The 15202-nt window shown below is 39.9% G+C and overlaps 1 protein-coding gene across 1 annotated transcript in view; it reads left to right on the top strand.

The window, feature by feature from the left end:
• The window catches only part of LOC121859369, a 532182-nt gene that overhangs the window by 287242 nt on the left and 229738 nt on the right, over positions 1-15202 (top strand). Inside the window, exons 45-48 of the mRNA XM_042356146.1 lie at positions 634-1086; positions 2050-2148; positions 8721-8818; positions 9103-9243. Coding sequence (XP_042212080.1) covers positions 634-1086; positions 2050-2148; positions 8721-8818; positions 9103-9243 — 791 coding nt within the window. The remainder of the gene's footprint in view (positions 1-633; positions 1087-2049; positions 2149-8720; positions 8819-9102; positions 9244-15202) is intronic.

The following is a 15202-nucleotide window of genomic DNA, read 5'->3' as shown; positions in this document are numbered from 1 at the left end:
TGCACTCTTATTACTTACACTTCTAGATATAAAACCTAATACTGTTTGCCTAATTTCGAACATTAACGCACTGTTTTCTAGGCACTATGATATAGTGAGCATAGTGTATGTGTTCCGACTAATGTACAGTACATTTCCGACTTAAGAACGTCCTCAGGAATGGAACTCGTTTGTAACCCAGGGACCCCCTGTATAATGATGAGCTTCTTTGTGCAGTAGATTTATTTGAACAGTTTGGATAAATTTATTAACATGGTTAATTTGTTATTTATTGTAAAACAGTTATTATTATTTAGCAGGTACAGTATTCGTAACCCTCATGGAAGTAAGCACGACTCCTCCACATACCACCTTACAATATACAACAAGGCTTATGTGAATACTGTACTCAGTATACCTTTATCTTCATCCAAAAGGTTACTTTAAACATATTTAAAGCTATAAGAGATTGATATTGATAAATAGAGATGCAATTTATTGATGTTTCATCCTTCAGGGGAAGAGGATGGCAGTATGTTATAACATTATTTGCACTCCAGGAGCAGGGTGGTATTGAGGCCTATATTATTTTCATAATTTCTCTGATAGTAGCTTTTATCGTAGTGCAATAAATATTGTGGTTTCTTCTTACAGACGAACTAACACCACCCCCCAAAATTGTGTTAAGTACAGTAACCACATTGCAAACAGACCCGTGCACTGATGACACTTGGACTGAATGGTTCAATGTGTCACATCCTGAGACAGATAATGGGGACTTTGAAACTTTTGAGAAGATCCGTGAGATGGGTTTCAACATTTGTGATGATATGTACATCATGGACATAGAGTGTAAATACAACAAGGAGGAGAGAACAAACTCGGGCGGCAAAGGAGGCTCCAAGGGTGGTGGCCGCAAGGGTCGCAAAGGAGGTCGCAGAGGCCAGACCTTAGACAGACTTACACATGTGTCCACTGACTACACTTTGGGTAATGACGTGAATGTCCAGTGTTCCACACAATCTGGCTTGATATGTCAGAACAACCAGCAACCTGCACGTGGTAATATATGCGAAGATTATGCCATCAGAGTTCTCTGTTCTTGTGGTAAGTGCTGGCAGACCTTTGACAACAATTCTCATAATGACACTAACACTAAAAACTTCTTTTGGTAAGTCTGTGGTGATTTATTTGAGATCCCTGTTGTTAGTACTGTTTAATGCTTTTATTTTGAATTCACTAAACCATTATACCTCTTCTGCTGTATCAGTTTCTCATACTTAATTATTACTCAGGGGCTTATTAACTAAGCCTTTTCCTGTGATTTGTTCCTGAACTGCAAGTATGCTTTATATCTAACAAGTTTGTTTTGCCATTGAAAAAATTATATTGATGCAACTTTACTGACTCAAAATAATTTGGTGCTCGCGGTGAAAAAAATATGTTGCACCAGGAGATAAGTCTCACAAGAGTGTTTCTCAAACTTACCTTAAAAACAACAACAGATCAGTAATGTTATCAGTGCATTGTTATAGGGTGATGCTGATGATCCTGAGCTCACCAGTACAGGTTTTGCTTAGTAAAGTAGTACTCACTGAAGCATTGTAGCAGACAAACATTATAACATTCTCAGTATCAAAAGCTTAATATTTATATATTTAATCCACTAAAAATTGTACTGTTGGTATAATTTTCAGGGTGTTTTGTGTTATTGGTACAGTGCTACTGTTAGTGATACAGTAATGTACTACAGTGCTGTATTTTAGTGGAGCGAATGGATCATTTACAATATCCTGCCAAGAAATTGTACACAGTTTCCTATAAAATAATGCAGAATATATGTTTATATGTTAATTTATTGTGAAGTTGTATCAATTTTACTCTAGCTCAAGTTTGGATGCGGTAATCTCGCTTTTTAAACACAGCGCTTATTCCATTGTGGTGCTGGGTTACACATATATTAATGTACAAGGGATAATGAAAAACTAAATTATGTTAAATTTTTTGTGTTAGATTTTGATTTATACAGATTATTAAATTATTACTTACTGTTACTCTTTTACAACTCAGAAGCAAGAAAGGTAACTGTCAGCAGCCAGCCTTCCACCACACCCTACGTTGATGTGAGGGGGTCTACCATCCTCACCACACCTCATGTTATAGATGAAAGTCAGTGAACACATCTTATTATATTTGGTCTAGTCATAGAGTAACTAAAAAGAGACAGAAATTCCCTTGAGTTACCTACTTTATTAATCTAATGGCCACCTACTAGAGGTGGCCATGCTGAGGGAAGGAGGCCATTGGCCTGTGTAGAATCCCTCTGTTGTTCTTGATAATTTTGTCAAGGGGTATTCTGAAGCCCAGGAAAAATAGACCAAGTATTAGACAACATATAAAATAGTTATGTACCAATAAGAGTGATTACAATATAGTATAGGGTGTTTACAATGTCTCTTGATATTTGTGTTTACAGAGCCTTTTGAGGAAGTTACACATTGAAAACTTTAGTACCAAATTTTACTTAATTTTCTGTAACTGAAAGTATTCTTCCCCACCACCAAGTGTGAGCTGCTTCAAGACCAGACTTGACCAACATTGGAGCAGGTTGAGATACTTGCCAAAAGTCTGTAACAGGGACATGGACGACTGCCCAAGCATTTTTTTTATAGGGATTAGCCCACCGGGGCACAGGTCACTGACCCACATTGGGGCCTCGGGGGCGAACTTATTAAACTGTTGTCCTTGCCCTTGTTCATCAAAGTCTTCCCCTAGCAGTAATGAAAATTTATTTTGGTCTCAATTTCATATTCTATCCCTGCCCCTGTGTTGAGCTTTCCTAAATCCCATTTTATTGTTGTCAATCTTTTTTCTTCTTAAATTTGTATCTCTTAGCCTCACTAAACTCATTACTGGGATGTATTCTAACCCACAATCTGCCCCTGGATAGGTCTTGGATCTGGTTACTGAATTTCTGAATCTCTTCTGAATTAAAATGTACCAGAATCAATTTTATTCCTGACAATGTATATACAGGCAGTCCCTGGGGACGTTCTTAAGTTGAAAATGTATGTAAGTCGAAACACATGCTATGTGCATTCCTACTTACAAAAGAATGTTTAAAATCCCACTATATCATAGCTTAGGTCCTTATATACATCTAAAATCGCTTGTTTAAGAGAAATGAAATAGAATGACTTAAAACAGTAAATGAAAGTAAAACATAAGTCATCTCCAATAGCCGGAATTTAAATTTTCTCAGAAAATCATTCCCAAAGCCGGAATTATCAAAACAATTCCGGCTTTGGGAACAAATTTTCTAGGGTTGAAAATCGAGAGCATTTTCTGAAAATGTCTTGAATAAAGACGAAAGTTAAAGTAATTTGGGGGACCTGACCTGACTCAGTGTCAGGTGGAGGCAGGGTGGAGGATTATTGGTCTCATATTACTGACCTTCTGATGGAATGTCAGGTCATCCTTTCTTGTGTGGGGGATTAGTGGGTCTCATGACCTGAAGATGTCTTGATTAAACACGAAAAATTCTAGGGAGATTGTGATAAGTATAAGTATAAATGAGAAAGTTGTATCCCTTCAACATTATACTACATAACATTTTAAAATATGGAGTGAGAAAGCGGTAAGGTGTGGGTGATTAGAGATGGAGTGGAAATGAGTGATAACATGCACCAGTGTTGCCAAGCGATAAGCTTCTCAACAGCTGATCTTTTAATTCGCCTCCATGCAGTCACACAAGACCCTCACTGGATGCTTGTTGTCTTAATTCCCGTGTGTGTGTGTGTGTGTGTGTGTTTTGACCTTGCCAAGCATATTGTAGGATTTGAAGAAGTTGATGAAGAGTTTGTTCAGGAGTCAGGTGGTGAGGTGACATGCCAAAACACTTACACAACACACACATTAACAGCACTACTAAACCATTGTCCAATAACATTTTACATAATAATTTTTATTTTAAAATTTATTGATTCAGGATAGCTCGACAGGGTTACTTTTGCACTGAGACAACTGATCGATGAATAAACCAGGGCATATGGAGACTCATTCTACCTAAATGATGTCACAAAGTTTTGAATCTTTACTCAAATGTACTAAGTTAATTTCTAAAATTATTATGTTTGGTGCAAAATAAGAACATCAGAACATAAGAAAATAAGGAGTCTGCAATAGGCCGGTTGGCCTGTGCATGGCAGCTCCTGTCGAGAGTTACTACCACTCTCTATCATCCATGAATCTATCTAGCCTCCTTTTGAAACTTTCCAGAGTTCCCGCACTTACTACAAAGTTGCTAAGCTTGTTCCACTCGTCCACCACCCTATTTGTGAACCAGTTTCTTCCTATCTCCCTCCTAAACCTAAACTTATCCAACTTGAATCCGTTGCTCCGAGTCCTATCCTGCTCGGATATTATAAGAACTTTATCTGTATCCCCTTTATTGATTCCTTTCACCCACTTAAATACTTCTATCATATCTCCCCGCACTCTTCGTCTTTCTAGGGAATGCAAGTTAAGTTTCTTTAACCTATCCTAATATGGAAGGTTTCTAAGTTCCGGAATCATTTTTGTCATTCTTCGCTGCACCGACTCTAGTGAATTTATATCCATTCTATAATAGGGGCACCAGAACTGAACCGCATAATCGAGGTGCGGCCTGACTAGCGCAAGATATAGTTGCAATAAGACCTCTGCACTCTTGTTACTTACACTTCTAGATATAAAACCCAATACTCTGTTTGCCTTATTTCGAACATTAACGCACTGTTTTCTAGGCCGTAGGTCCGGGCTTACAAGTACCCCTAGGTCTCTTTCACAAGTCGACTTCTCTAGGTTGATGTTGTTAAGGCTGTATACATTATCAGTATTTGTTCTTCCAATATTAAGTACGCTGCACTTGCTGGTGTTGAATTTCATTTGCCATTTTTCAGACCACCCCTGCAGTTTATTTAGATCCTCCTGTAATGCATTTGCATCCTGCCCTGAATTAATCTGCCGCCCTATTTTGGTGTCATCCGCAAACTTGCTTATGTCACTGCTGATCCCAGTATCTAGATCGTTTATGTAGATTATGAACAAGAGTGGGCCTAGTACTGACCCCTGGGGAACCCCACTGGTTACACGGCCCCACTCAGATTTAACACCATCTATGCTGACCCTCTGCGTTCTATCGGTGAGCCATGATTTTATCCAATTTAAAATTTTCCCCTCGATACCAAGAGCCTTAATTTTTCTCAGAAGCCTCTGATGCGGTACTCTGTCAAATGCTTTGCTAGAGTCTGATGTCAACAACCCACCTCCTCCTTCCCCCCAGCCAAAAGGAGAGGGGTCTATTGGGGGTAATAGTGACCGCGACTCCCTCTCTCCCAAACGGCTGTGTGTCTGTCTGTGTGTGTGTGACAGTAATAATAATTAACGGTTTATTGAAAAAGTTCTGCAGACCTAAGGCTGAAAATTTACATTAGACAATAATGACTTATTACTTACAAAAACATGGGGTGGGTGGGTCGTTTAACAAAAGATTTTATTACTGAACACAACACAACGATCCACGGCGGCCATTTCTTATGGTCACTAACAGGAGCACTTAGGGGCATGTCCTTCTCCAAGGTAGGTCAGTTCATGTTCCACACCCACCAACACCACTCACATACCCCTAACAAGTCAATTAAGACAGCAGACATGAGAAGTGAGGGTCTTATTGTGTGACAAATTTGCGTGTGTGACTGTGAGTTAAATATTAACTGTTGAGGAGCGCTTGGCAACACTCATTTCCACTTCATCTCTCTTATCACCCACACCTTTCTGCTCTCTCACTCCATATTTTAAAATGTTATGTAATGTAATGTTGAAGGGATACAACTTTGCTCATTTTTACTTATACTTATCACAATCTCTCTAAAAAATACTTTAGGTTTCGCGTTTATTCAAGACATCTTCAGTCATGAGACCCACTAATCCCCCAGCCACGAAAGGGTGACCTGACATTCCATCAGTAGGTCAGTAATATGAGACCACTAATCCCACACCCTACCTCCACCTGACATTGCTTTAGGTCAGGTACACGAGACCCACTAATCCCCCACAGATGGATGGGAGTGGAAAATACCAGTCATTGCTGTAACACAGTTTTATTCACGCCCATATCATAGTGATTTTTAATTTTCAAATATATTTATTTTACCAAACTTTTAGATAAACTTTTCCTGATTATTATAGTAAAGAAATGGAGTTTCGAACTTAATTAGAACTGCATTTATGGACTCCGGTAGTTTAGACTCAAGGAAAACATCCCCAGCACCCAGAAACATTCTGGGGAAGGTGGGCTGGTGTCTGTGTGTGCATGATGTCTAGTTTAGACACTCGGAAACTTTTACCAGTAACCGGAAAAGCTTCTGGAATCAGGAATTTTTCCGAGTTTGAGAAAGTCGTCTGGTTAGCCGGAAATCTTTCATCCCTGGAAATGCTCTACACCAATTGTTCCGGCTAATTGGGATATCACTGTACTGTAAATCTAAAGTTTAACCTCGTTCGTATCTGCGGATGTTGGCAAGTCAGATGTTTGTAACCCGGGGATCCATTTACAGTATAGATATGTCTAGGGTGCTGTTTAAACAGTGTATTTGCGATTATCGTCTTGTTTTCAATATAAAAGTCAATTAATATTTTTCTCTCTCATTTCTATTACCCAACCCGTGTGGTCCTACTTCTGGTGCTTCTTTAAATTTCCCAACTTTTTGTGTTAAAATCATCCATTATGATCAGACATTCATTAAACTTTACGGTGTGTCTTGCTTTCTTTAAGTTTTAATACAAAATTTATAAGACTTCATCCTCACTATCATTTGTTGGTGCATAAACCTGTATTATTACCAAGTCCATGGGTTTAACATTTAACTTGTCTAACAAAATTCTATCTGTCACTGTCCAGTATCCCTTTACACTACTCAACTTATGGTTTATAAGAATACCAACACCTCTCTCATTATTTTTCACCACCTGATTATTCGAAGCAATAATTTTTACCTCTACAGTGTAATGCTAATGAATCAGTCCATCTTATTTCACTTAATCCCAGAATGTCTTACTTTAGTCATTTTGTTTCCCTACACACATTTGTATACTTACCAGTCCTCACATTCGATGTTCTAATCATTATTTTGTGTTTGTTCACTTTTAAACTTTATGCAGTGTTTAATATCCAAGGCTTTGTTTTGCTCGGACAGTACTTGTTTAGATCTCAGTGGAACACTTCCCGTAAGGATGGGAGGCAAGGCGGTTGGAGCTTTAGGTGACGATGATCTAACAAGAATGCCCGGAAACCGTTTATTGTGTTTGTTCATAGTTTTTCAAGGGCAAGAGATGAAGTTAATGAGAGTGGATGCCCAAAACTTTTTCTCATCAGAAGACTAATTAATGGAACTTAGAAAGTTGGGAATGAGCTATGGGGGGTAGAGGTCGCTCATACCTCACTCTGGTGAAGAACCAGCTTATCAATTGGGGCCAAGAGGTGCATGAGCCAAGGTAGCGAGGTTGGAGTGAAACAGCCATAGATTTTGGTGTAATTTTATGCACATAACTCTACACAATGTGATACAGTTGCATTATTATAGTAAATGTTCAAAATTCCCTCTCTCTGTTATGGATGACTTAACAGGTCTTCAGTTTTGTCAGATGGACTAAAAGGAAAAATACAGTACAAGGAATCAGCAAAGTTGCAATTTCTTAAATGTAAAGAACTCATAGGGGAAAGGACTAGAATTTTTAGGTAAAATTGATATTGTCAGTCATATTAATAAAGAGAAATGAAAGTTTATGTTAATAGCTAAAAACTTGATGGATTCTCTCACTTATAGATAAAATAATTAATGACTCTACTTTGTGAAGGATATATGCGAGTTCAGCATATGCGAATTCACGTATATACGAAGACCCTATTCCTACCAGGATTTAAATAATGCGAGGAAATTCAGCCTTATGCGAGATGTCACACTCTCTCATATGGATTCCAACCCTGATGAGTGCAGTTGTCACTCCTACACCATCACCCACTAATTATAACCTCTACCACCGCCTCCATCATCTTGTGTACCCAAGCTGATGTGTCTGCTTTTGTCAAGTGCATTCTGCTGTACCCATGTTTTATCTATTATTTTGAAAATAATATTTTATCGATTTGTTTTATGGTTTATTTCTATTGAAAGTGTGTTAAAAATAGGTTATAGGGTGCATCCCATTTTTTCTCATTTAACTAAGTATTCGATATATGCGATTTCGGTTTATGTGAGAATTTTCAGGAACGCATTCCTCGCATATATAGAAGAACTTACTGTATATTCAAAAGTTTAAGTACACAATTTTTTAAAGTATGTAAATATAAATAATTTTTTGTAAAATCTTTCATATATTGTTTTAATGTACGGTAAGGTTAAAACAGCCTATATACAATAATATGTCATTAATATCTATTTGTGCATGTGTGAAGGATGTGAGGTAATGCCATAGTTTGTTCTTTAGTTTTGCTTTCTCATAAAATTTTGTAGTAGAACAAAGTAAGATGATGTCTTTCATGTAAATATCTGTTTTCAGTTACAAAAAGAAGTGTATATACACCTTGTAGTTATCACTTAACATTGGTCATATTGACTGTGAGAAGTAAAACATTTGAACAAAATTACCTTAAGCAATTTACAAAAATTGTCATAATTATTGTTATGTTTTTCCTGCTACAGGGTGTCCTCCGGGTCAGAGGTACGAGCCCAGAGCACTACGTTGTGACAGAGTCTGTTTCTACTACAGATATTACTTGCAACAAAATGGCGAATGTCTGGTAATTGATAAAACATACTTTAATTATAATACGAGTACATTGAAAATAAGTTATGTGGAAAATAAATGGTTTTACATATAAAATGATAATAGCAATGACTCCGAACATTTTATATAAGATACTGTATCAAGATATTCAGAGCGTACCTTATTTTCAGTGCTGATACTGTACTCCTTTGAAATTATAGTTGTCATATTTCAGAAACATAATGGAAATAGTGCTTCATAATTTCAAAAATGTATTTTTTCATGTTTGGCGCTGGTAAATATCATAAATATTTTCAGCATGACAGTCAGTACGCCCCAGCCTGTGTAAATGTTTCCTCTGATGACGCCTGCCCCGGCAACCAGTACTTGAGGGACAAGACGACCTGCGTCGCCGTACAGGATTGTAACTGTCGCCTCCCCAATGGCATGGCAGCACCGGTAATCTTATCCTCATTTCTCTTAACTCATGAGTACTTTTTGTTTTAAACAATTTGTTTCTTTGGCCTAAGTATAACTAAATATTTACTATGGGTCAACTATCTCACTGTGTGTGACAGTATGAGACGCCAGGTGCGTGTGATTGATACAGTGGATGATTGATTCAACCTGCCATTTATATGTGACACCCGGCCCATGTGGCTTCTGTGTATTCTGACTCTTAAATGTTTCAGCATTGAGCAGTTAGTGTTAAGTTCATTTTTCAGTCAAGTTTTTGCACGTAAAATAACCACTAATAGCTATACAACTGGTCCTTGTTATTTGTTGAGGTTATGTTGTAAAGAATAGGGATTATACTGAAGTGACAACTATTCGGGAATTTTCCCTTATAACAATTAGTACTAAAACGTGTGACAAAAAAGATGAATTTTCTGACATAAGAAATACTGTAATAAGGGTGGTTATGTCCCTTTGGTATGAATACATGGATTATTTGTGTATGTTACCTTATGTTTTGCATATATTTATAAGTAGATATCCTAATATGATATCTACTGGAATTGCATTGAAAATATTTATTTATGAAACATATTAACAGTTTTTATAAAGTTTTTATGAAATGTTCTTGAATTGATTACAGTATTAGTATGTGTACCTTAGGAGTACATTATACCCCTATTGATGAGCGACGAATATAGCCCGCATTGGCACCAGTCACCACATAACGCTGACCTTCAGATTTAACTGCTACTTGGTTCATGACAAAACCAGGCCAAGGTTCATTTATTATAAGGGCAATTACGACAATATGAGGGATTTGATGAGGGATATTCATTAGCCTGACTCACTAAGATAAAAGAACACACACACTATGCTGAATATCATAACCTGTAAAGTGAACTATTTTGATTGATAAATATATACTCAAGACCAAACCCATTGGCTCTAGGAATACAAAGAGACTCCTACACATGAAACATGCGGCAGTTGACAAAGTTAAGAAAGAATCTCAGAAATATGAGAAGTGGGTTAGGACAAATGATGAGCAGGACAGGAGGATGCATACCAGGTCCAGAAACCAAGCAACGTCAGAGTGTAGAAGGGCTGAAAGATAGTTTCAAAGGCAGATTGCAAGCGAGGTCTAGTCAAACCCAAAGGCATTCTAATGTTACCAAAATTTGAAATTAAAAACATGTACTGTATATGTGTATTGGATCTGAGGCACAAAGATGGTTGTTATGAAGACTTAGACCATGACAAGGGGGAGCCATTGAACAAATTCTATTCCTCAGTGTTCACAAGAGGGTGCGAACAATCTTACTCCTTTTCCCATATATTCTCCAGGAGAGAGTAGAGATGGCTGCTAAGCAGAGACCCTCCTGCTTTATACACCTCGGCTGGGATTCTATCAGGCCCTGAGGCTGTATTATTTTTCATCTGTTTGATGGCAGTAGCCACCTCATCCAGCGATGGAGGATAGCTGAGGTGGGTCAGCTCTGGATGCTGAGGGGCCTGCCGGGTAATGAGGACACCCACATCAGTGTTTCGGTTGAGCAGCAAATGGTAGTGCTCTTTCCAGTGCTGAAGATTGACTTCTTCATTTTTAATTAAGGAGTTACCGTCGGATGAGCGGAGAGGGCTGCGCCATGAGTGATTGGCCCATAAAATGTTTTAGTGGAAGTGAAAAATTTGCGCATCTTGTGTTGATCTGCAAGTTTTTGCATTTCACATTCTTTATTTTTAAACCAGTCGTTCTTTAGTCTGTAAAGTTCTCTCTGGGCCGCCTCTTTTTTTTTGTGGGAGGTAGCAGCATTGGTCCGAGACTGAGGGTCATTCTGCCAGTCATTTAAAGCAGCAAGTTTATCATTGACGAGTACATTGATTTCCGGGTCATTTTCATCAAACCAGTCCTGGTGTATTCTTTCGATCTGGCCGAAGGTCTCTCTGAAGTTTTTTTGTCATGACAGTGTCGAGAATACTCCAATCGGCACTGGGATTTGGGTTGTATGTTATCAGGTTGTTTGTCAGCCCATGTTCGAGCTGTTCTCTGAAAGCACGTGCTACCGCTGGATCCTCCAGACGCTTAGTGTTAAAACCTTTTCTGGATGCTTGTTGCCTTCGCCATTTTGGGGCGACGTGAAGTAAGAGCTTGGCCCTGACGAACCGATGATTAGTGTCACAGTGGTCTGAGCCATGCAATGCTCGGGTGATGAGGACATCTCGGCTATTTCTTTCTCTGACAATGATCTAGTCAATGAGATGCCAATGCTTGGGTCGTGGGTGTTGCCAAGAACCCTTGAACTTGTTGGTCTGCCTAAACATGGTGTTGGTGATAGTGAGGTTGTATGCTGCACACCGGCTGAGGAGGAATAGGCCATTGGGATTACACTTGCCAAGTTTATTTCTCCCTGTGATTCCCTGCCAAATGTCAGCATCTCTGCCAACTCTGGCATTGAAGTCACCAAGGAGCACAACCTTATCTTCTTTGGGATAGAGGTTAGTATTCTGTCAAGGTTGTCATAAAAAGCCTCCTTTATGTCATCCTCTGTATCCAGTGTTGGGGCGTATGCACTGATGAAAAAGGCTGAGTGATTCAGTGGGACACTGTGCGTCATGAGGCTCCCTTTGATCCCAACAAGCATTTTAGTTACCCTGTGTAGGATGCGTTGGCGGATGGCAAAGCCAACTCCATAAATGCAGTTTCTCTCCGCAGCAGGCTTACCTTTCCAGCAGAAGATATAGCCAGAACCCCATTCTGTAAGTCGACCCTCGTCTGGGAGCCGGGATTCACTAATGGTTGCTATGTTGATGTTATACCAAGCCAGCTCTTTTGCCACAAGGACAGCTCTTCTTTCAGGATGCTCATTTGTGCCAGTATCCAGAAGGGTCCTGACATTCCTATTAGCGACCATAGGAGATTGTATAGTTTGCTTTTGTTTTCATCTGTGATTTTAATTGTGTTTTGGACCATATAAGGATGAGCTTACTGGGTGCGGTTGCCCAGTCAGGTTGGGTTTTTAGGCAGGCTATGTTTAGGGCACCTTTTCTAGCCCCCTCCCTATGTGGGGCGAGCAGAGTGTCTCCTGGAAAGGGCTGCTCAATCGCACAGACAGGACCGGATTGCACTGCTGCCTAGATTCCAGTGCATAAACGACCATCTTATCTGTGCCTCCCATGTGCAGAGTTGTGACTAGAGACTCCCGGCAGTCATCTCTGCCTGTCCCCGTCTTCACTCGTCCGTCACCAGGACTTTTGGGGGTAAAGATGTTTTGATGATGACAAGAGGCACGATGAGCTGGATGATGGCTGCGAGTGAGTTGATTTATGTGGTGAGGCAGGAGCGTAGGCTGCAACCACCAACTTGGCTCTCCCTTTTCCTGATCCAGTGGTGTAAGTGTTGCAACTGGGGAGAGGGAGAGTTGCAATGGACTGCTGATAGCCCAGTTTGTTGGGTTTCAACTTAGTAGCCTGTCCATCATGCTGCCTTCAACCGTCGGTAAAGTTGTTGGGTTCCCATTTTGGTGACCTCTTCTGCATATACCGCTGTTGGGGATCTTGTTGGAGCTCTGTAAGCATGTCTGCCTAATGTGGGGCTCTACCGCAGATTTTTCGTTCAGGGTTTACTCCCGTAGCCTTATACCTACCAAGGTTAATCCGCAAGGCAGCGGGGCGGTGGTTGGTAGGCGCCAGGACGTGTCCACATGTCAGTGGGCCTATGCACCATCCCTCTGCAGCCCACTGCTGCTCCGAGATTCCTTGCTGGTCTAGACTGGGCCCACAAAGCACCCAGTTACTGTGTATTCTACAAGGAGGCACAGCAGAAGTCTTGATGGTGAAAAGGCTGTGTAATGGCAGGGGAAGACTTATGCAAGTTGCTGCCCTGTTTGCCACGAAGGCTAGCCAGCGACGGTAGCTGAAAGCGAGAGGAAGCAAGCAGTGCTGGCACCTTAACACTAACATAATGCTGCCACACTAGATACATTACACCACCCTGTGTGAGCACACACACACACACACACACACACACACACACACACACACACACACACACACACACACACACACATATACTCTCCCTATACCTATATTCTCTATATACAGGTAACACGCGTTTTACGCGCGTTTGATTTAAACGTTTTTGGAATAACGCGGTTGTTCAATTAATACCTAAAGCTAATTTACGTGCACCTATTTTTGAAATAACGTGCTCAAGACAGTTTAAATTTGCTGCGCGTGTTCACCTGGTCGCCTGGCAGTGGCGTTGCATGTGATGCCTGGCGAGGTGCTTGTAAATTATTACTATAAAGTCACAGTCATATCATCATCAACGATTTTATTATTATTATTATTAATAATAATTATCATAATAATGTAATAATACAGATTATTACTCTTAATGATGAAGATAATGATGAAAATTTTAATGAAGTAGTCTGTACAACATGTTCCCAAACCAACATGGTCTTTTCTCCATTTATTAAGAAAACAAACTATTGCACAATAACTGGGAGATCACTGTACTTAACATATGAGCTGTGAGCAATAATATGGGATAAACCTTAGGTATAACTAGCTTCTTGGAGCACACTTCTCAGTTGCTCAGAGAAGGGAGTCAGACTGACCATAGCCAGCTACTTATTTGATGATTCTGCTCTCAAGGAGGGAGGGCACAGTGGGAATATACTGTCACATGTTCAATAGGAAAGTTACTGTGGGTGATGTAATTATATAAACCTAATGTATGTAACCCACATTTATATAACTGTTACTGTCTGTTTGACAGGGGCTAATACATCGGGTCCAAACATTCAGTACCTTGAGTAATTATGTTAAGCAGAAGTGTCCCAGCATAAAACTGTTTTGGCAATCCTTCACAAGGTTGTTTCGTAGGAGATGTTCCATCGTGGCATCTCTTATAATACTGTCAAGTACTTTACATACTATGCTGGTCAGGCTCACTGGTCTATAATTATTCATGAAGTAACGATAGCCCTTCTTGAATATAGGACTCACTTAAGCCATTTTCCAATCACTGGGGACCTTTTGCTTATCCAGGCATTTACAGAACAGGACCTTCAGGGTCAGGGGCTCAGCAAGCTCGTTGCACAACTCTCTTAGCACTCTGGGATGCACCATGTCAGGTCTGGGACTCCTATGAAGCCTTAGCTCTGACAGTTTATTTCTTATAACCTCTTCTGAGAACACAATGTGGGTCAGCGTTGTGTCGAACCGTCTGTCCTCAAACGCAGGAATATTTTTCCCATTGTCTCTTGTGAACACCGAAGAAAAGAAATTGTTCAACAACTCCGCCTTGTCTGGTCAGAATCTGTGGAACTACCATCTTCAAGCCTCAGGTCCGATACTCCTACTCTTGTTTTAAATTTCAACTTTTACGTCACAGTAAAACGCCTTTGGGGTTGACTTGACCTCTCTTGCAATCAGCTTTTGGAACTCCTTTTCAGCCCTTCTACTCTCTGACTTTGCCTGGTAACTGGATGTGGCAATCATCCTCCTGTCCTGCTCATTGTTTGTCCTAAGCCACGTCTTGAATTTCTGAGTTTTTTTCTTAAACTTGACGACCGCCGCATGGTTCATGTGTAGTGGTCTCCTTGTATTCCTGGACGCACTGGATTTTTCTTGGATATATATTTCTCAATCAAATAGTTGACTTTACTGGCTATGATATTCAGCATAGTGTCTGCGTTCTTATACCTAAGTGCGTCAGGCCAGTGAATACCCCTCATCTCCTCTCTCATCCCATCGTAATTTCCATTGTAATATTTGACCCTTGGCCTGGTTTTGTTTTGAACCAAGAGACAGTAAATTCTGAAGGACAACATTACATGGTGACTGGTGCCAACTGGGACTAATGTTACAGCTTGGCTATCATACCCTCCTCTTTTTGTTATGACGAGGTCCATTTACTTGGGTGTTTGCTCCCCTCTGTAACGAGTCGGGT

Source organism: Homarus americanus, unplaced genomic scaffold, assembly GCF_018991925.1.
Source record: "Homarus americanus isolate GMGI-L3 unplaced genomic scaffold, GMGI_Hamer_2.0 scaffold7626, whole genome shotgun sequence".
NCBI lineage: Eukaryota > Metazoa > Arthropoda > Malacostraca > Decapoda > Nephropidae > Homarus > Homarus americanus.
Note: the sequence above shows the minus strand (reverse complement) of the source record. Positions and strands in the feature narration are given on the sequence as shown.